Below are 21,398 nucleotides of genomic sequence, written 5' to 3'. Positions count from 1 at the left end.
TATATGATATCTTCAATAGATGATAAGCATTCAGTTATAAGCCTTTGTTTAAAGTCTCTCAATCTCATAAAGGGAAAGTCATTTGTTCAGTATACATACGTAGTTGCATTAAATGAGTTTTGACGTGTGCGACACCTAGATGTCAGAAGGCATCAGTATCTTCCCCGCTGATGCTCTGCTTTTGGCTCTTTGCCTTCTCGTCTTCAGCAAGTGAAAAACATGCTTGGTTGGATGTACTGTAGGACATGTGACTCCGCCAGTCAAAAGCATTCCAGTGTTTGGTCAGAAAATGATCCTTGGCTGCCTTGTCTCTTTGCTTAGGATCATTGCCATAGGGCTACTACAGTATAAGGACATGAACCGCCTCAAAAACCACATGAAACTCTTGGCTTTGATCTAATAGTCATTGTTATATTTCAAAACCATGTTCACTTGCTTTATAGAACCTGACTGAAGTTATATTTAGATAATATTGTTTGTTTGATCTGTTATGATGATATGTTGCCGCAGATCCAGTGGATTTACTGAAGTACACATTGAGGTTCCTTTAGGTTTTATGTGACTTTATACTTATTTTCTACTACGGAGACACTACTTTTTACTCAACAACAATTATTTGACTTTTATTGCTTTAGTAACTAGTTTGCTAATTGATGTGTTTACTATTGTAAGGAGAAAAAAGGCGTCGTCAAGGTGATATCATTATTTTTATGGTATTGTGAAAGCAGTTCTCAAAATTATTTTTCTCAAGATTTGTATTCAGTCAGTTGATGAATATAAAATATTTTCGGGCAATGTTTCCATAATACATAATGATTAACTTTCTCTATAGGCCCAGGTAGTTGTGTTGACTATTCATTGCATAGAGAAAATGATTATTGTGAAGGTGATTTAATGAGCTCTTCGTTATTGTGGCAGCAACAATCAATTGATTAAGGAAGAATATTATCAGGGAATTGATCCGTGATAGAAAAAGTAATAATTAGCTTCTCTATAGGCTCTGTGAGTAAGAGCCAGGTACACCATCAGTAGAAGATATTTAGCTTTATGAACCACTGAGCAACTTTCTTGGGAACAAAAGGGTCCCCAGCTCTATTTCTGTACCCAATTTTTCATTTTTCTTTATTCTACTATTTCAACAATTAGACAATTTATACATCCGAAAAACAAACAAAATTAGTAGAAGCGGGAGGGCAAGAAAGCATAGCTTATACAGAGGTAGCCCTCCCATTAGTCATCCATTTGCAGGATAAAGAAAAAAAGATAATTCGGTAATTAAATACCCACACTTTCTCTTTATACGTCCACGTTGCATTCACACAAACTCCCACAGCTCACCCCCCACTGCTCACCATGGCCAGCGGCACGATGCCCCCCAGGTCCTGCGATGCCAGGCGGATGAGAGTCGGCACCTCACTGGTCAGGGTACGGGTGAGGGGGTACTCCACCTGCCACGTGACCTCCCGTCCCCCCTGAGTCACCACCAGCCCGTTCACCTCCAGGTCAACCTGCAGCACCCGCTGGTAGCCCGGTGCCTCCGCCCTGCAGGGGGGGGGGGGGAGAAGATGGGTGTCAGGAGCAGGTTAAGATAAAGAGAGAGTGGCAGGAGGCGGGAGATAAAGAAGGACACATGCTGGCATAAGTGAACGACTGACAAAGAAATGTTCTGGGGAGACAAAAGAGATGAGAAGGATGCAGTAAAGTGAAACCATGAAATAGTGTGAGAAAAGTACAAAAGGTTGACTATGAATGAAGAGAAGGAGAAAGATTGCATGGAACATTGTCTTTATTGTCCATTGACAGGAGATAGACTGAGACAGAATTGTACATTTAAATCCGGTTTAAAGAGAAACACAAATCTTTATTCATACACAATGATTACGCTGTGCAGATGCTGCATGTGGATATTTGATCTTTTAGTCAACGTATCCCTCATCTGGCTATCTGATATGAAACTAATCACGGCGCCGTTGAAATTCATTCTCACATCAGAACTAACTACAAAAAAAGCAATTTATTTTTTCCCTATTTTCCTACTATGCAGAGATTGCCAGGGCCAGGCGAATGATTTCAGCTGATGGAGATGCAAACAAAGCAGAGAAAAACAATGAATGCGAAATAAAATCCTACTGACATATTTGATTTGCTGAGCGCTGGCTTTGATCAAGCTGCTGCCTCTCCCTCAGGTGTTCTCTGTCACAGTCATAATGCCACGCAAACACCTTTTCTATCAACCGTACACAGATATGCAAGGTGTCTTAAACAATACAATTTGCACTTGGGGGATGTGGAATGTGCTCATGAACTTATACATGTTGTGTAAAGTAAAGGCAATACATATTTGTTTGTGTCCTCTGAGTTAGTATAAAGTTGTTTTCAATGTATATCATCATTTTATTAATTTCTCTCATGAGAAGTATGTTTGTTGCTTAGTTGTCACTAAGCAACAAACTAAGCTATTAAAAACAAGCCTGGAGAGAGCCCAAACTGAGCATGAGGAAGGGGGGGGGGTGTTGGGGGTAAGATCCAAGGTTTTCCTTAAACATATTTTGGCCAAGCCTCTATTTAAAACCCCCACCCAACTCCCCCTTATGTTCAGACGCTAGCCTCACTTCAAAGTGCTGATTTAAAGGACTCACTCTGGTAGAAAAGTAGAAGGGAAAACAGATTTGGAAGCTGAAAACCAGCATGGATGAAAATAGCTTGGACATCAATTCTGGGTCAAGCGGAAAAGCTCTTCTGTTTCAGTGGGTAATGTTTTGAACTTTGCTAAATGTGTTTCTTAATGTCACCGAGAAGGTTTGTCTCGAGGGCAATCAAAGCTTATTATAGGTGTTTATCTGGCCGCAGTGAGTGCTTATATGATTCTGTTCGAACACAGGTATTATACACTCCTTAGACAGCATATATAAGGAACCTCTTTCCGTCTAAAAAACCCTCTAACCGGGGAAAAAAAAAAACAGAAAGAGTTGTTGGTTGTATTTGTGATATTGTTCACACTAAAATGTTTACCTAAAACACATTTGTAACACTTATATCCCCCCAAATAAACAACTTTCTCTAAAAGAAAAAATGTGGAGGGAGTTGATATTTTTGTTATTGTCAATAAAATCCCATGATATTGACAATAATGTACTGTTCCATGGAGCGCCATTATTGTCAAAGAAAATACACAAGTCGAACCCAACGTTGTACGGTGCATCTCAACATACACCGCCTTGATGCTTTATATACTCATTAGTGTATTAATCCGCTGCTGAAAATAGTCCCAGACAAATGCAATATTAACTCCTGTGTGAACAATGCTTGTTAAAACTTACTGTACACTGCCGCTAACAGATATTACAGAACCTTTTTTTTTTTTTTTTTTTAATGAAACTCTATATATACATGTGTCCTGTTTTCAAAGATATTCAGAATAACTGAATGGTCATGGGGCTGAGCACCACGAGCAGCATTTCAAGTTTTGAAACCGGCTCTCCGACACAATTTGGTTTTGGTCTTTTAATGGGATCCCTAGTTAATTCAGAGGCGTGTAATGGAATGTGTTGATAAAAACATATTTCCTGCCTTATCCTTTAAATAGAAATTGTTTTTGAATATGCAATCAAGACATTACATACATGTTTCTGCAAAGAATGCAAGAAAATAGATATTTCTACCACACTCACCATCCCATCATTCCCAAACAGTCCCGACTAAATACATATCTCTATATAAGTGTAAAACTGTAAAAATTATTAGGGACAAAATTGTGAAAATAAAAAGCCAAATATTTCCATTGCCAAATATTTCTGCAACATTTGTTGACAGATGACAACATTACTGGAATAACAGGAAACATTATGTTTGCAATTTCAAATTATATGTTCATGCGGGATGCCGTTTACACATTTCTAGGCTCATTTTGGTAATTTGAAATCCATTTCCTTTTTATGAAAGTAAAAAATCAAAATCAAAACAGAGCAACTGCTGTGAGCAAAAATATCTCCAACAACAAATATTGAAGCTTTCAATTCTAAATAAATACTGCATGTTTGATGTAACTTGTAGTTGTTGGCTTTGGGTCAATAGCTTTCTGAAGATCGAGTCCAGCCTTTGTTCTCGTGTTCTCTTCAGAGATTCAGAGTGCTTCAGAGGTGCAGTGGGTTTTCCTCTGCTGCCTGCCTGACACCATGCTGGGCTCAGGGGCAGCGACTGCAGTGATTATGTGCTTTACGCTTATGGTCTACAATCAATTATCTGCAACAGAGTGTCATGCTTTACAAAGAAGCTGCAAACAATCAGAGCGTAAGTGCTGAACACTACAATACAAGTACAATGCCTCTTCACTCCCTATTTAATCAGTCTTTTTCTGTTTTTCTCTTGTCTTATTTGCTTTCTTGTCTGCCCTTTTTCACTTACCTGCAGTGTCATGTTGCTCCCAATAGAGGGCAGTTTTCTCTCACCCTCACCCGTTCCAACAGCTTGTGTTTGAGATGATGAATGCTTGCATCCCACTGGTAGTAAAGGACAGCTTACTTGCTTTTTGCTAACATGTGCGCTTTTCTTAGTGAGATTTCCTTTACAATTCAATACAGCCACTGGCAACTGTCACTCCTCTGCCTTCAGGTGGACGCATAAACAAAGGCAAAACAAAGAACGGAAAGACATTTAAAAGGGGTTCAATAAAAGCGAAATGTCTACCGAGATAACAGAATTGAAGTTGGAGTTGAGCCGCTCCTCCTTCGCGTCGAAAGAAGCCAGTTGAGGTGGTTCGGGCACCTAGTTAGGATGCCACCTGGGCGCCTCCCTAGGGAGGTGTTCCAGGCACGTCCAGCTGGGAAGAGACCAAGGGGTAGACCTAGGACCAGGTGGAGGGATTATATCTCTTCGCTGGCCTGGGAGCGCCTTGGGATCCCCCAGTCAGAGCTGGTTGATGTCGCCAGGGAAAAGAAAGTTTGGGGCTCTCTGCTGGAACTGCTGCCCCCGCGACCCGACCACGGATAAGCGGGAGAAGATGGATGGATGGATGGATAACAGAATTGATAGTGCAACTACAAAAGCCAACATTGACAATACCCCGGTATCATAGCAGTTGTGTTGTGCGGGAAAATCAGTCATGTCACTTTAAGGTTTCTCCATTTGTCAGTCCTATTGTTTGGTGTGAAAGCAAAAGAGGTAAAAGTATCCATTTAGAGGATAAGGCGTTCAGAAATATTTCAAACAAGCCGTTGTAGTAACAAAGGGGCTCTGAACAGCAACAACGGGGGGAAAAAATGACAAGAATGAAATTCCTTTTGATCGAAAACAGGGAAATAAAGGGGAGCAGAGCAACACAAAAGCCCCGTTAAACATGCGGCCATGTTTTCCTCATTTCACTCTTAACACCTCCGTGGGTATCTGGCTCTGAGAATAGGTAGAGAAAGAACAAGTCTGCCGTCTCTTTTGGAGACCCGAGGGGTTTCTTTCATGCACAGCGGTGATTTAGCACTGACTACAATGATACATCAAAGACCTGAATCTTCTTCAACACACACATCGACAGTGCGTCCAACAATAGAGGAAGGGAGGGAGACAGGTTGGGTACAGTTTATAAGAACTAACACCTCAAAAGCTCAGTTTAGGACAAAGAGGAGGGTTATTTTGTCAATAATGGGAGTCAGAAGACGACGGTTTAACTTTAAAAACTCATTTTCTCAGCCAGTGGGCAACCATTATTTGTTAAGTAACAAATAATGTTTGCCCATGACCATTTTTTGTTTTGTCCGGGTCAGATTTCTGTGCTGGATTTTTCTCTTAGTCAGAGTTGTTTATTTGATGTGCTGTTTGTGATCTTGACACACACTTTTTTCAGTGTGTGTGTTGACTGAGGGTTAGACAAACAAGAGAGGAGGACATCTGCGTGAAAGTGCATTCCAAGAATTTCTTTTTGCAGATGCATTCCAATGATTCCAAAACGATGACAGATTTCATATTTCCTAAGACTTCTTCTGTGTTGCTGTTAATTTATCAGCAGATGGATTAATTGGTGTGGCATAATGTCTGCTGTTGGCAGTCTTGATATGTTCCTCATTAGTCTCTGAATGAAACAGTTCTGACTTTGCGGCAATTTTTTTATTTGTTGTGAGATTTTCAATTATTTTAAAGTGGTAGCAAACAAATGTTCTCACAGTAATAATAATAATAATAATAATAATAATAATAGCTTTGATTTGTATAGCGCCTTTCAAGGGACCCAAGGTCGCTTTACAAGTAGTAGGGCAAAAAAAACAAACATAACAAAACAAAAGTCAGACAGACAAAACGACAGATCGATTAGGGGTCGAAAGCCTTGGCAAACAGATGGGACTTGAGGGCCCTTTTGAAGGCGTCAAGTGTGGGGATGTTTCGAATCTCCGCAGGGAGAGCGTTCCAGAGGGTGGGGGCTGCCACACTGAAGGCTCTGTCCCCGAAGGTTCGCAGTTTGGTGCGGGGGGTGGTAAGAAGGCCAGAGTCTGAGGACCGCAGGTTCCGGGGTGGGGCATGTGGGTGAAGGATGTCCGATAGGTACTGAGGGGCAAGGGCATGGAGGGACTTGTAGGTAAGGAGTCAGTAATGTCCCCTAAAGACTGGGCTGTGGTATGTTTGGCATTTTAGCTTAAAAATATATATTTTGTTGATTAAACATACTACTTTTATCCTCGTAGCAAGCATACTTCTTGGTGCAAACCGGGTGTCAACAGAAAGATTGTGCTGAAAAAACAGTACAGAATGCACAGTGTCCTTGGCCATGATATGAATGTATCAGGTATAATACTATAATTGGAGACAAAGTAAGTGTGACGGTGAGCCATCTGTTTTTACATATTTTGTGGAAGGGCCTAGATTTGAATCTCTGCAAAACCTGACTTTCAGTTGGTAATTTATATATGTTTTATTTGAAAGAATTACACAAATAACTTTTAATGGACTTCATCAGCTTTTCTCAAGGAGGGCAAATATTTTACAGCTTTACATATACAGTTTTATTCCAAACTGCGCCAGGAGATAAAAAGTTCCACTGTCAAACTCCCCATAAACCAGCGCTTGTTTCTTCTGTTTCTGTATGGATTAAACAAATACGTTATTAGTTAATTAGAAAGCTTTAAAGAAGACTTTGGCGTTTTTGAACTTTTTCCAGGCAATCTGTTTCCCCCTGCTGTCTGTACTTATCTGATTGACTCTCTGTCTTTGCTCCATATGCACAAATATGAGCGTGGTATGATCCACTCTCAGAAGAAAGCACTTCCACAACTTGTCAAACTGTTCGTTGAATGTCAGTTCTCATTGTGCTGGGAAGATGTTTTGGCAAGATGTAATTACTGTTCTTTATTGCTCCCCGAGTGCCGTCTATGTGGTGGCACATATGATTTGCTTGTGCAGCTCTTTTAATTATTTGTAGTTCACTTACCCTCCAGCTGTGTGGCTGAGTGCTCTGCGTATTTGGAGTCCGATTTCTCTCGAACAAATACATCTTGATTCTAATCGTTTTGGAAGACCACATGGGGAGTCGTATGATATCTCCAATGACTGAAACCTCGCCCAACAGGAGCTCCATCTGCTGCTTCCCACAGTGTAGATATAAAGGTCACTGCACAATAACAGTGGAGGCTATACCTCAGACTACCTTAGCTCATCCCAAGTGTGCGTCGTAATGAGCTCATTTAGGCTGATGTAGTTGGGGGTCATTAGAATATAATGATTTATAAATTAGGATCTGGTGTAGCAGAAACCATATGTTGCGTGTGAGCATCCCAAGGGAATCCTGCTGCCTCTCTAATGAGTTTCACTATCTCAGGTCTAATATATGTCTCTTTTTCCCATATGATGCTAATGAGATCCAATCGAAACCCTCTATCGCTGGGGAACAGCCAACCTGAAATGCAGCGTTACATTATAGTTTGGAGAAGGTTGTTACAAGCAAATCATAAAGGCAGCCATTGGAGGCCCTGCAGGGTTTTTTGGGGGGGTTATTGAAGCAAGGAAGGGTGACAGATCACAGAATAAACAAAAAGTGCAAATGACTGAAACAAGAAAAATATGCTCCCCAGCAACAGCTGAAGAAGAAATACGCTGAGTTCATTAAACTTGTGCTCTGCAATCCTAACCTTGGGGCGGGGGGGGGGGGGGCTGGTGGCTCTCCATCCACTGATGCCTGTTTCATCTGTGTTGAATGGATGTGTTTATGGAGCGATAAACGTTGACATGCGACAGACAGATAATGAAAGAGATCATAAAACGAAACCATGTCAAGAGGCAGATGAAACGTAAAATAACCAATTTATGTATGCTGGAGATTTCCCCCAGGATCTATCAAACCCGCGACGTCAGCCCTGTCCCTGTCAGTACAGATTAGTTTGCTTTAACAGTCGACCCGCAGTGTAAAAGAGATGGGGGCGCCGCTGGAGAAAACACTAAAAGAGAAATGGTTCAGTTCTTCTCCCAAATTGCCTTTTTGGACTGTCTCTTCTTCAGTATTTTCTGAATTACCGCCCTCTGTTTTTTCCTGTTGCTGCTGCATCTCTGCTCTCTCAACTGCCCAGAGGTCTGCAGTATTTGATTTCTCTCTCGTATTTTCCCTATATTCCCCTCAAACGGTGTGTGAAATGAGAGGATTCAGGCTTCCTGCATGAAACAGATGCGGCTTCATGCATCATCCAATCAAAAGGCGGTGTCGCCACTCTGCACCGTATCGCCCATCAGAGCCGGAAAAAGTGGCAGAGAAAACAAACATTTCCCTGGGAAATTGGAGATGTTAAAATGGTGCAAAGAAAATTCCACGGTGGGCTCATCTTCTAAGAGTTCAATCTGAGTCAGATAATAAACAGAAAGACGATGCTTTTTAGTTTTATCTCAAATGTTATGCATTGAATTCAAAATTAGACACTGTCTCAAATGCAGTCTTCATAAAATAAATGTGATTTTCTTTTTGTTTGGCTATATTTTTTATTATCATATAGCAACAGGGTTTGTGAACATGTCTAATACCTTCACAATCATACACTTTTGCATTTTTATAAAAAGTATTGTCTCATAGATATTACATTTGTAATGTATGCAACTTGACAAAGGATTTAAGCACACAGTGTTTTAATATCAACTTAATGGAGTCTACTTTACAATGATTCACTGCTACATTCTTGTTAAAGTCCTTCCCTTCCAAAAGAAAAGCATCTCTACACTCGCTGCAAGACATTTACTGTCAACGTGTTTGTTTTCCTCACGATCGGTCATAAACCAGAAGTACAGATCTATTTCACAAGGCGAATAGGAGAGGGGCGAGCAGATCAAAGGTTGTAAACAAACTCCCACTCACTGTCTAAATTAGAGAAATATATTCGTGTGCTTCGTGTTGGTGCTTGACCTTCACCGGGCAAAATCCTGCAATCAATTGGTCAGTCCATTATTTTTTTGGGTTGCTTTTCACTTTTGTACTAAATATTATGGTACCCAGAGGATGAATTGAAAGGGTTTAGTTGATCCCTTGACTTTACTGAAGTCGATGGATTAGTACAGAGATACATGTTCACCTCTTCAGTAATGGAAAAGGCATATGTTCATTTGCAGATAGGATTTGTTACCTTTTTTTAAAAAATATTTTCATGAAAAGCAACCATTTTTCTCATACTTACACTGAACAAAAATATAAACGCAACACTTTGTTTTTGCTCCCATTTTTCATGAGATGACCTCAAAGATCTAAAACATTTTCTATATACACAAAATAACCATTTATCTCAAATATTGTTCACAAATCTGAAAACATTTGTGATAGTGAGCACTTCTCCTTTGCCGAGATAATCCATCCCACCTCACAGGTGTGGCATATCAAGATGCTGATTAGACAGCATGACTATTGCACAGGTGTGCCTTAGGCTGGCCACAATAAAAGGCCACTCTGAAACGTGCAGTTTTATCACACAGCACAATGCCACAGATGTCGCAAGTTTTGAGGGAGCGTGCAATTGGCATGCTGACAGCAGGAATGTCCACCAGAGCTGTTGCCCGTGAATTGAATGTTCATTTCTCTACCATAAGCCGTCTCCAAAGGCGTTTCAGAGAATTAGGCATTACATCCAACCGGCCTCACAACCGCAGACCACGTGTAACCACACCAGCCCAGGACCTCCACATCCAGCATGTTCACCTCCAAGATGGTCTGAGACCAGCCACTCGGACAGCTGCTGCTGCAACAATCGGTTTGCATAACCAAAGAATGTCTGCACAAACTGTCCGAAACCGTCTCAGGGAAGCTCATCTGCATGCTCGTCGTCCTCATCGGGGTCTCGACCTGACTCCGGTTCGTCGTCGTAACCGACTTGAGTGGGCAAATGCTCACATTCGATGGCGTCTGGCACCTGTGAGGTGGGATGGATTATCTCGGCAAAGGAGAAGTGCTCACTATCACAGATTTTTTCAGATTTGTGAACAATATTTGAGAGAAATGGTTATTTTGTGTATATAGAAAATGTTTTAGATCTTTGAGTTCATCTCATGAAAAATGGGAGCAAAAACAAAAGTGTTGCATTTATATTTTTGTTCAGTGTATTTCCTAACAGATCTACAACACGGGACAACATTCTCCTAACCATCCATCCTGTGCTATAATACAACCCCACATTACCAGTGACTGTATTTGTTAAACCCGGGGGGGGGGTCATTTAAAATGTATAAGCCAAAATAAAGAAAACTGGTATTTTGTAGCCATAAAAAAGAAGAGCTTTTAACCTTTTTAAGACAGAAGTAAATGCAGCCTCTTTAAACGCTTTGAACATCAGTGTTTACTTATCTCTGAGTCAGCTCCACTATAGTGCGAGATTAAAGAAATTGCGGCGGTGAGTGAAAATGTGTTTTTCATTCAGTCTCCCTGGACATATAATATTTCAAACGAGCTGTTGAGAGCCCACCCAACGCCTGATGGGAGCCACCCAATACCACCATGACCTCTGTCATGTGGTTACCATCACGCTGTAGACAGTGATTACAATACAACACAATCAATCAGCGTACAACCACCATCTTCTATCCCCCTATTGATTTCTGTGAGCTCTAGGAGTATTAGTAAAATTCTCCAGAGGGCCATGGTGCTCATCCTCTTATCCCGGACAATAAGATCAACGCAGTGTGACTGGCTTATCTCTCCCCCCCCCCCCCCACTAGAAATGACACTTCTTCCTTTCCTTGTTACTCACACATATACACACAAAGATGACAAGGGATTAGATATAAGTTTTCATTATGTGCCGCTCAGTTTCTGCCTGCTTGTGTTAAATCTCACCATGATTTTAAGCTTTATGTATCACGGCTCGAGAGGTATCTTTTTGATCTAATACTGGAGTTTTCTTATGTTATTTTTAACTTTCATCTTTTTTTTTTGCTTTTTGCTTCCCACTCACTTTGCTTTGTTCACCAACTCGTCTTTTTTTCCTTGCTTTGGATCAATCTATGTCTCAATCTATGTCTCAATGTGCCACATCGTTGTGGGAACAGAGGAAGTTTGCCATCTATTCACTCCACGCCAACCCATTTTACTTGTCTTTCCTATTCTGCTCTCATAGGAGCTTCACTTGATATATTATGCAGCACTATCATGTAAGAAGTGAAGGCCAAATAGAGCATTTGAATGTCTGGAAAAAGTATTTGTAGTCCTTTTTTTCTCCGATATTCTTTGCTTTTGGTCTGTGGGTTCTGCCAATTGGAATATAGATGACCTCAACTAGCCACAAGCAGTATGAAGCAATTTACTAATACATTTTTGTGTCTTAATTTCAGGGCTGTGTAGAAATGTAACGTTAGGTCAAGCTGAATGAGAAACAGTGGCAACACAGCGACGCTCAGAGAGTTTTTTGCAATCTTTGCAAGAGTAATTTTTAAATTTCACATGGCGGTGAATACGACGTCAAAAGACACAGAGAATGCGATTCTCACAAGAAACGTGTCGCTCAAAAAGAGACATCCCACTCTATGGAGACATTCCTACTCAAACCAAAAAATGATGGCCACTCAGACAAGGTAACAGCAGCAGAAATAACCAGTGTTTACCATACAGTGCAACACTCCCATTCATACCGGTCAAATGACTGGTAATAAGCTAGCGCCGACCATTTTTCCAGACTCTGAAATAGTAAAGAAAATGTCATGTGGTCGTACAAAAGCAGCGTCCATAATAACAGATGTGCTTGCCCCTGCCTCTGTGGAGAGTTGTTTGACAGAGGCAAAGACACCAGTGGTTCTAGGTGACAAAATAGCCCACACACTGTGTGGGGGCCCACCTTCTGTTGCTGTGATGGACAAAACTGAAAGCTATTTTATTTGATGTATTATTATGTTTCTGTTCCCTCCTGGCCAGTGTTGGTTTTATTTGTATCTATTAATTTATGTTGTGCCTACTTGTACAGGTAATACACTAGTTGAATTAAGAAGATGCATTTCTAAACACTTGAAGTGAATAATGCCTGCTGCCTTGGTTAGCCTTAGTTTACTTTTCTTTATTAAAAAATTGCATTTTGACTTCACTTTCTGCTCTGTTGTTATATATTTGTTACGTTTTTTTTTTCCGGGGGTTGGGGGGTGCTGTTGAGAGGGTGTCCCACATTGTCCCACATTGTCCCACACAACCATACTCCTTGTCCCACATTTGGTTTGTTGGGATCTGGTCACCCTAGTGACACTGTGAGTGTTGCACGGCCAGATACGGCTCAGCTGACTCAGATAAGGAGAGATATGATACATTATGAAGTGATATGCCGCGGACTGTACTTAATGTACTCTGATCCGGTTACTTATGTTGTGGCCGATATTTAAGTAAGCTTTCTTAACGCTAATGTTATAATAGTCAGATTGCTCTGAAGATGGAGGTGATATTCTATTAATGTTCACGTTCACACAGTCGGTGATTTTTGCCGGCCGTCTTTCCTGCGACGGCAGTTTTTCTGTATTTCCTTTCTCCTGTAATATGACTTGATCGCTTTAAACTCCGCACACTGAGCTCTGATTGGTCAGCAGGCGGTGCTTTCACTGAGTTGAGCTCTTAGCCTGCAACCTAACCTGGTCCCGACCAGGTTAGCTGCTTAGCATATATTACCATGGAGATCTAGCCTGCTAAAAAGAGAACCAGCTTCGGATGACCGGAAAGCCGGAGTTTTCCCTGAATTTAGCCGGCTAAGCGAAAATCCTGGTTCGCAGTATACCCGCCTGGTCCCGACCAGGTTAGCCGCTAAGCATAAGTTACCATGGAGATCTAGCCTGCTAAAAAGAGAACCAGCTTCGTAGGACCGGAAAGCCGGAGTTTTCCCTGAATTTAGCCGGCTAAGCGAAAATCCTGCTTCGTAGTATACCCCCCTGGTTCAGTTTATTACGGTGGTGTATCTGGACAGGGTTAATAAGAATGCTGGCCCCACCGCGAACCCCTTGCTGACCGGAACCTTTACTTCTGCTCCCTTGCCTCATTAATCTGTAAACAGAACCCTCTCCTCCTCACCCACTGGACGAGCTGGGGGATTGATGTGAGAGGGAGAGGCACATGGTTTCTTATTTCGCCGTCCCTTTACATTTCTCTCCATCAGGTGTTGAACACAACGGTTGAGCAAACAACTCTCAAAGGTGTTTGTCTAAGGATATGTCCTCGTTTATTACCTACACACACTGATGTAAACCAACATGCACAAACACAAAAAGAACATGGAATTCAGAATGATAGCTAGCAAACAAGCTGAAAATGTTCTAACCAAAATAGCAAGTAAACAAAATACATATTTGACCTATAAATACTTGTCTTTGTTTCTAATTTAGTATGAGATCTACTTTAGCTTCTCTCTATCAGGGCCGCCACTTATGATTGATTTCATTTTCAATAGTTATTATTTTCAGGGTTAGACAATTTTGTATTGCTAGATTTGTCTGACTATGATCCATAATCCTAAAAGGGGTTAATTCAGAAAGATGTATGACAAAGAAAAGCACCAAATGTTTTCACGAGAAGATGAAACGAGCAATTTAAACGACTAATCGATTACAAAAACAGTTTCAGATGAATCTCTGACACACACACGATGAATCTCCTTTCCATACTCAACAGCTTTTCTGTGCGGCTCTACACTCTAAGAAGTGCGATCAAATTGTCGATGAATGTCATGTGGATATCCTTTGATATTTAAGGTACAGCCAGAACTTGTCAAACACTTCAAAGAGAGCTCTGAAGCATTACCAGGATCCAAGGATTCAGCGGATGATTTATTAGAAGATGAAGTGGATCAGAGGGGTTTGAGCCCTGGGTCTCTGGGCCGATGGGCCTGCCTTATCTAACACCAGCAGGCTCCATGGCCAATCTCCAGTGGGCAACTCTCCACAAGCGCTGGTGCTGAAAAAAGTCAGATTGAGGAATTTACGCTTTGATCACCTTAAGAAAATCATTAATATGCTTCCTTCATCAATGTGTACGAAAACTCTGCTTCAACCAAAAAAAAGCTTTAATATACATGAACTTCATTTCCAGTTGACTTGAGTTTAAACACATTGGGAAAGTGTGGACTTCGTAGACAGAAACAATCATGGCAAGGATTCAAATTCTGATTTTGGGCTTGTTTAACTGTGTTGTTTCCACAATCAAACACCATTTTATAAAAGAAATACAACAGACTGACAAAATAGATAACCTCCATCTTGTTTCATACATCAGGGCCTTTTGGCGGTATTACCGGGGTTAGCCATAGCGCCAAGGTCTGATAACAGTCCCACAGGGCTCAATCAAACACTTCACCGGCCGATAGCTCACTGACATGACGCGGGTCAAGGATATGACAGAATCCACTGTAAATATCTAATGCATGTCTTGAGCTGTTAGGGGGAAGGCTGTAGGGAGGAGAAGGCGGCACGTATCGCTGAGTCTGAAGGATGTGGTATAAATCATTCCCATCCATGATTCAATTAATTATATTTCATTAGTGCCATTGCTTCCCCTTTGATTTCCATTAATGACGATAGGTTAGAGGGAATAAATACGAATTCTGTGTTTATTTTGATCACATTAACCTAAGGGAGCTGTTTCCTTTTATGGAGCGTTTGTGATTGCATTAAGCATGAGAGGGCCCATCCTCACATAGGACTCACATGCCACTCATGCAGATTAAATTACGCACGATCAATAAGGCGGATCCATCAAACGATCACACAGTTGCCTTGCTTGAACTGCTGTGGAAATCTGTTTTAATATAATGGAGACAGTGAGAAGACGGCATTCCACAGATGCATTAGTGGCCCCGCCGGGTAAACACGGGATAGGACGTCTAGATGATTGCTTAAAAGGATTACGAAACACATTCAAATATTTTTCATACCAAATTGTATGCTACCTCTACCTGTGATAAAACAATTGAAGGAAACAGCAGTTCAGAAACGTACACATTAGACCACCTGGGAGGGTAATTGCTTTGTCCCCCCTATCCATCATCTGTAACATTGTGCTTTCAAAAGACAATTCGCACAGTCAAGGACACACAGGAAAACACACACAAACAATTGCATTCCTATCTCTTTATTACTCTGCTTTACTTTCGTATCTTTTTCCCCACATACACACACACTCTCAATTGTGCCTGCTAGTTTTTAAACCAGCGTTAATTACATAGATTACAACACAGAACTAATCAAAACTGCCACGCTCTTCAAGACCCAAACTAATGGTAGACTATTCTTTCATTTCCCACTTAATCAAATACACATAAAAGGGTGCATATGCACACTCACGCACGCAGGTCATTACCCTCCGTGCTTCTCACTGATGCATGGAGAGTTCCTCTATCGGAATCAGATTGCTCTGAAGGGACCTTTGATTTAACTCAGGTTGTAAAGGCAGCTGCTTTGGTCCTGCTTGGTCCGGCCATTGATTGTATGCTTTCGTTCTCAACGTGAGTGAAGAACGGTAATCAGAAATAACAGCAAGTGGCCCTCTGACCTCTCCCACTGAACTGAAGAGGCCTGAATATCGAGCTCCTTTCTTGTTCAATCTTCACTCATCATTGTTCTGTCAATTATACCGGCCCCTAACGAGTAAAGCTCCTTCATAGACATATATTCACTAACCTAAACAATATACATTTGCATGAGCTCACAGTTCGTGGGGTCTAGTCTAATGTCAGCACTGAATGAAGAAACCCTTCTTTATTCAAATCAGTGTATACCTAACGTATAGCTCTGCAGGCACATATTACAATTCTCAAATTACGTGCATGGCTCACGTCGGAATATTATTACCATATCCAATGTAGGATAACACTATTGCTCATAATGAAAAATGCATATTGGGATGATTTCTACTATTTTCTAATGTAAGGGTTTCCATACGAGACACTATGTAATAACCGTCATACATTTCATATAAAGGCTGAAGAAAGTGAGGGATGTCATTGAGATGGGGCGAAGAAGTGATGAAAGGAGGAGAAGATTGCACCCCCTTCCAGGCCTCAGGCTATTATTACCATATCAGAATAACAATCAATCAAATTGGGTTAACATGTACATGCTTTGTCGGGACACGCGTAATGGGATCATGAATATGGCACAGCTTCCGCATGTGGCACAAAGTGGGCCGCTCACACTCCCGGGGCCACAGGTAACGTGTGTAATTGAACACAGAGTAGGGACCAACAGCCTCCTTGTATGTTGATCCATGGTCACGTTCTGGTTGGTTGCAAACCTCAGCTAGTTTAATAAAATACATATTGTATTGTAGCTCTGCAATATGGTCAAAATAGCCACATGAAATACAATGTCCTGATATTTACATATTATTGAAATCAGGGCTGCTACTGATACATATCCTCAGTAACGATTAATCTGCTGATTCTTTTTATATCGATTCATTTATACATGTTCTTGTCTTTAAATGATCAGAAAACAGTGACATATTATTGCCACCTTTAGTTTGTTTTGGGGAGGGGATTAAAACAATTATGAAGTTAAAACTGAAAATGTATCTAAACTAATAATGCTTATAAACACATTACCAGAATATATTTATAAATGAAATAGAAACATTTGTAGTAGGGGTACAATAGCTATTTCTATGTTTCGTAAAATGTCCCTTATGTAAAGCATTTTTGTCTTTAAGTAACTGATGGTGTAAATGCTAGCGTCAGCATGTTGATATGCTGGTTGGCAGGCAGTATTTTTACTTTTATTAAATAGAATGAAAATTAACAAATGACACAACCTGGAAGGATCTCCAAAGTTATTGTGATTTATTCTTTGCTCTCCATGACCTTATCTGTTGAAATGTTCCTGGTAATCTTTCCAACAGTCTTTGAGTTATTACACTTAAAACCAAATGTGTCAACCTTCAGTGAGGGTTGCTCCGGCAGAAAAGTCAGGGGATCCCTAAAGGCATTGGAAACATGGGGAACGGGAAAGTCTGTATAATATATCATGGCAGTAAAACCATTCAAAGCCGATCATGTCGACTTATCGCCACCCTAAAGAGCACAGCTATCTATACATCTCAGCAGGTTAGCTCACATAACATTTAACCTAAAGCATATCGGGTGTACTGGAACAAATACTTGCAGTGGGAAATGGAGATATAACAATGCTAAGCAGTGGGAATCTAATCTAAAGAGAATCTTTATGGACTATTTATGTGAGCATTGTGGCTTTCTTCTTTCCCTGGCACACTGCACAGTATGCTAATAAACCTAGAACAAGCTTGGGGTTTCCATTCCCCTCATTGATGCTTGCTTCCTCTGTTTCGCGGAAAGACCCTCTGTGGCTCATGTCACCTCCCTCAGCAGATGGCTGGGGCAAACTCAGTATGACAGCCCTCGATTTCACTGATGCTTAAAACATGATTTCACCAACTGTGGGAACACAATTTGAATCTTTAACCTATTTTCACACAGGGGCTCGAACACTGAGTGCTATTGGCATCAAAGGCTCAGCACAGCTATTAGACTTCTCCTGCCACATTTGTTTCTTAAAACCATAACTCTGTAACACATGTCACTACAGCCACCATAATGTGAAGCCTGATGAAACAAACACTGAAAAGCATAGATTGTTTACCTCAAATCTGACTCCACTCATGCTGGCATTGTCACTCAGACACAAGACGATGGCGTTGTGTTCAGATAGCAGCCCTAAGAAGTTTGCTTTACAGGCTTGCATCATTGTGTAGGTGTTGTAAGGCTGTCTTGTCAGTCTTTTAGAGTAAGCCTTACTCCCACTTGCTCACAGCGGGAGCTCTCGAGCAACCGCAGACAAATTGAATGTGGTGGCATGTTTCATGATGCTGTAGACTTTGAAGGTGAAAGATGCTTGAGGGCTCTATTTGTTTGTGTGTGTGTGTGTGTGTGTGTGTGTGTGTGTGTGTGTGTGTGTGTGTGTGTGTGTGTGTGTGTGTGTGTGTGTGTGTGTGTGTGTGTGTGTCAGACAGTATATTATGTGTATGCACGCAGTATATGATATTTAACAGTATATGTGATCTGAAATTAATCAGTTCCAATATATCCATATCATTTGATAATTGATCAGTCGTGTCAGTCTTTTTTCAGCATAAATGCCGCAGTTGCTGCAGTGAACTGAATCCCCTTTAGAAACGTCAATAACAAAACTCTTAATGACCGAATTGAGAAAAGGATAAGCATATTAATCAGTTATGACTATAAGCTTCATATAGCATGCTTTAAAACCCATCAGCGATGTGACTTTTGAGAGTAACACATTTTTGCTTCATGTCACTACTCATTGTTGTTGTCCCTCAGCTGTGCCCACTGCTCCCTTTTGTGTACCAGATGCCAAATGTTGTTGCTCTAGCCATAATGGTCCTGTCATGTTTAAACAGAGCCAAAGCCCAGAAGATTTTAACTTTCCTGTCTGGGCTCGTGTTTGTGTTTACTGCTCTTGAAGTCTGCACGTCTCTGTGTGCATGTGTTCATTTGAGAGGAGCAGATTGAGAAATGTCGGCCATTAGATTCAGTTTATTTTAATGAATTGTTAGATGCCACGCCTCACCTCCTGCAATTACAAATCGAACTCCCTCCCCCCATGGACAAGCTAGTGATTGACACACTGATTATTAGGCCGCAGAACTGCTACTGCGGGAACAAAACCTTCTCTCCTTTCCCTTTCTTAACTCTTCGCCTCCATCACACGGGAACTCCAAATTGTGTTAGCTTTCATTAAAAAGAAATAAAGGAGCCAGAGGCAGCTTGCGTACCTGACATGCGCTGAATCAAAAAGAGGGAGGACACAGGGAGGACTGGCTGGTGAAGGACAGCTCTTAACGTTTAAGTATCCTAATACATCTTCATAACTGAGTGGACAGTACTGTCTGATGACCATTGGGCCACTTTGATCTGGCATCAGTCAGCTTTATTGCAGCCTTGAGACCTGCACAGTCATGTATGTAGTAGCCCATTTGCAGTGTTGGGCAAGTTACTTCCAAAATGTAATATATTACATATTACTTATTACTGTCTTTTGAAAGTAATAAGTTACATTACAATATTACTGTCTCTGAAATGTAATGAGTTACACTACTTTAGTTACTTTTGAGTTACTTTCACCAAAATAACCGCAAAAGAATGGCTAGGTATTTTAAATGCTAAAATGTAGTTTAGTGCAGCTCATTATACCTCCAGTGAAGGGCAATGTGGTATAGCATAACAACTGTGTAGGCCATTAAGGCTACTAACAACTTGTATTACACGGCTTAGTTGAATACTGGAATCTGATTGTAAATTCTTAACATGTGACACGTTGTTAATACAGTAGTACAGACCGCTGTCAAGGACTATAATGAAGGTTGCTAAGGAGGATCAAGAAAGAGAAAGGAAAAGAGGTTAAAAGATGGAGCGCTGGACGTCAGATAAATCACCAGAAGAAGGCAGACAGGAAGTAAACACTAACAGGACACGGAATGGGCTCTGTAGTTTGTTTAGTATTGGCCGTGTTCAGGCCCAGTTCCAGGATAAAAGGACTCAGGGTGCCTCTGAGATTACAGGGGGCGCAGCAGTAGTAGGTTTACATGAGCAATAGTGGCCGGCAACAGCAATGACAAATAGCATTGATGGTCCCCAATGAACAGATTATGGCATTTGTTATGTTTTGAAACCAAGCAAGTGAGAACATTTCAAGTGAGTTAAAAGTGCAATCCTGAAATATTTCATATAGTCCAAAGTGGACTGTGGCAAAGAAAAGCACAACAGCTTCGAAGCTGTACTGATAAAACAAATGAGAACATATTGTAAATCAAGGCAAATATGATTTAAACCAGCTCATGGTTTGAAATAGCAAACATTGAAAAGCAAAAGTATTATTAAAACCATGTACTAATCATCACCTTGGTCCCATCATATACTCTGGGAAGAGAACATTTACTGTGCTTGAAAACTGGTATCACATCATCATGTGGGGTTGACTTTGTGACCTGGAGATCATTTCAGCTGCAACATTAGCTTGTTGATAAGCTTGGGATATGAGATCTTTTTGTAGCCATTCGTGGTGAAGGCATCTGTGCTATTGTATGCATTATTTTTGACCCAACATTTCTACAGGCATGGCAGAATATGGCACTATTTTCACATATTCTAGCCCTTGTCTATTTGTATACCACGAGCTGCACAATGACCGCCTAACCCCACTGTACAGGCGGGTACTTGTTTAGATATACCTGGGCAGGCTCTGTTTTGCCGTGGTATCCTCTGCGGGCCGCAGAGGGGCGGCGGTGTTTCGGGAGACGAAGACTGCTGCTCCGGGGGCGAGGGCGGCGAGTCAGGCGGGAGTAAGCTAGTGTCCACAACGGAGGGTAACGTGATGTCCCCATCTGACCTGTTGCTACGGTCTAGTGATGGTTGCTTTAACCATTTTCGTATACATGATTATCCACAGATGTGTGTCACTGCTGTGGAAGCACTTTGAAAATGATGCACGCGCAGCGGAGCAGGTCACGCGCACCTGACACAATTTGTTGTTTGTATTTTTCGCTCCGTTCTCTTTTTTGAATAGAGGGTACATAACATTCAACTGCCCCGAAGATCCCGACGCGAAGCCTGAAGGGTAAACACCAGGTTTACTAATATACCCGCACAATTTGTCTGGTGTCGGAATGTCTCGCTATGTTAGTACATTCTTAAAAAACAAAACACCGAAATGTGTTGTAACTGCGTTACTGGGCATTGTAACGGGTAATATATTACCCACAATTCATAAGTAATGCGTTACATTACTTCGTTACAGCAAAAAGTAATATATTACTGTAATTCCGTTACTTTTGTAACGCGTTACACTCAACACTGCCCATTTGTGACAAGATCTGCTTTGCTTGTGTTAAGAGCAGTAAACTAGATTTGGGTCTTGCTTTCAGTGAATTGTTAACAAGTAGAGCACTTCTTGTCGAGGGAATGTGA

The 21,398-nt window shown here is 41.1% G+C and overlaps 1 protein-coding gene across 1 annotated transcript in view; it reads right to left on the bottom strand.

The window, feature by feature from the left end:
* The window catches only part of LOC117456552 (transmembrane protein 132C-like), a 163,238-nt gene that overhangs the window by 29,591 nt on the left and 112,249 nt on the right, over positions 1-21,398 (bottom strand). Inside the window, exon 5 of the mRNA XM_071204977.1 lies at positions 1,353-1,542. Coding sequence (XP_071061078.1) covers positions 1,353-1,542 — 190 coding nt within the window. The remainder of the gene's footprint in view (positions 1-1,352; positions 1,543-21,398) is intronic.

The sequence above is a fragment of the Pseudochaenichthys georgianus genome, chromosome 12 (assembly GCF_902827115.2).
Source record: "Pseudochaenichthys georgianus chromosome 12, fPseGeo1.2, whole genome shotgun sequence".
NCBI lineage: Eukaryota > Metazoa > Chordata > Actinopteri > Perciformes > Channichthyidae > Pseudochaenichthys > Pseudochaenichthys georgianus.
Note: the sequence above shows the minus strand (reverse complement) of the source record. Positions and strands in the feature narration are given on the sequence as shown.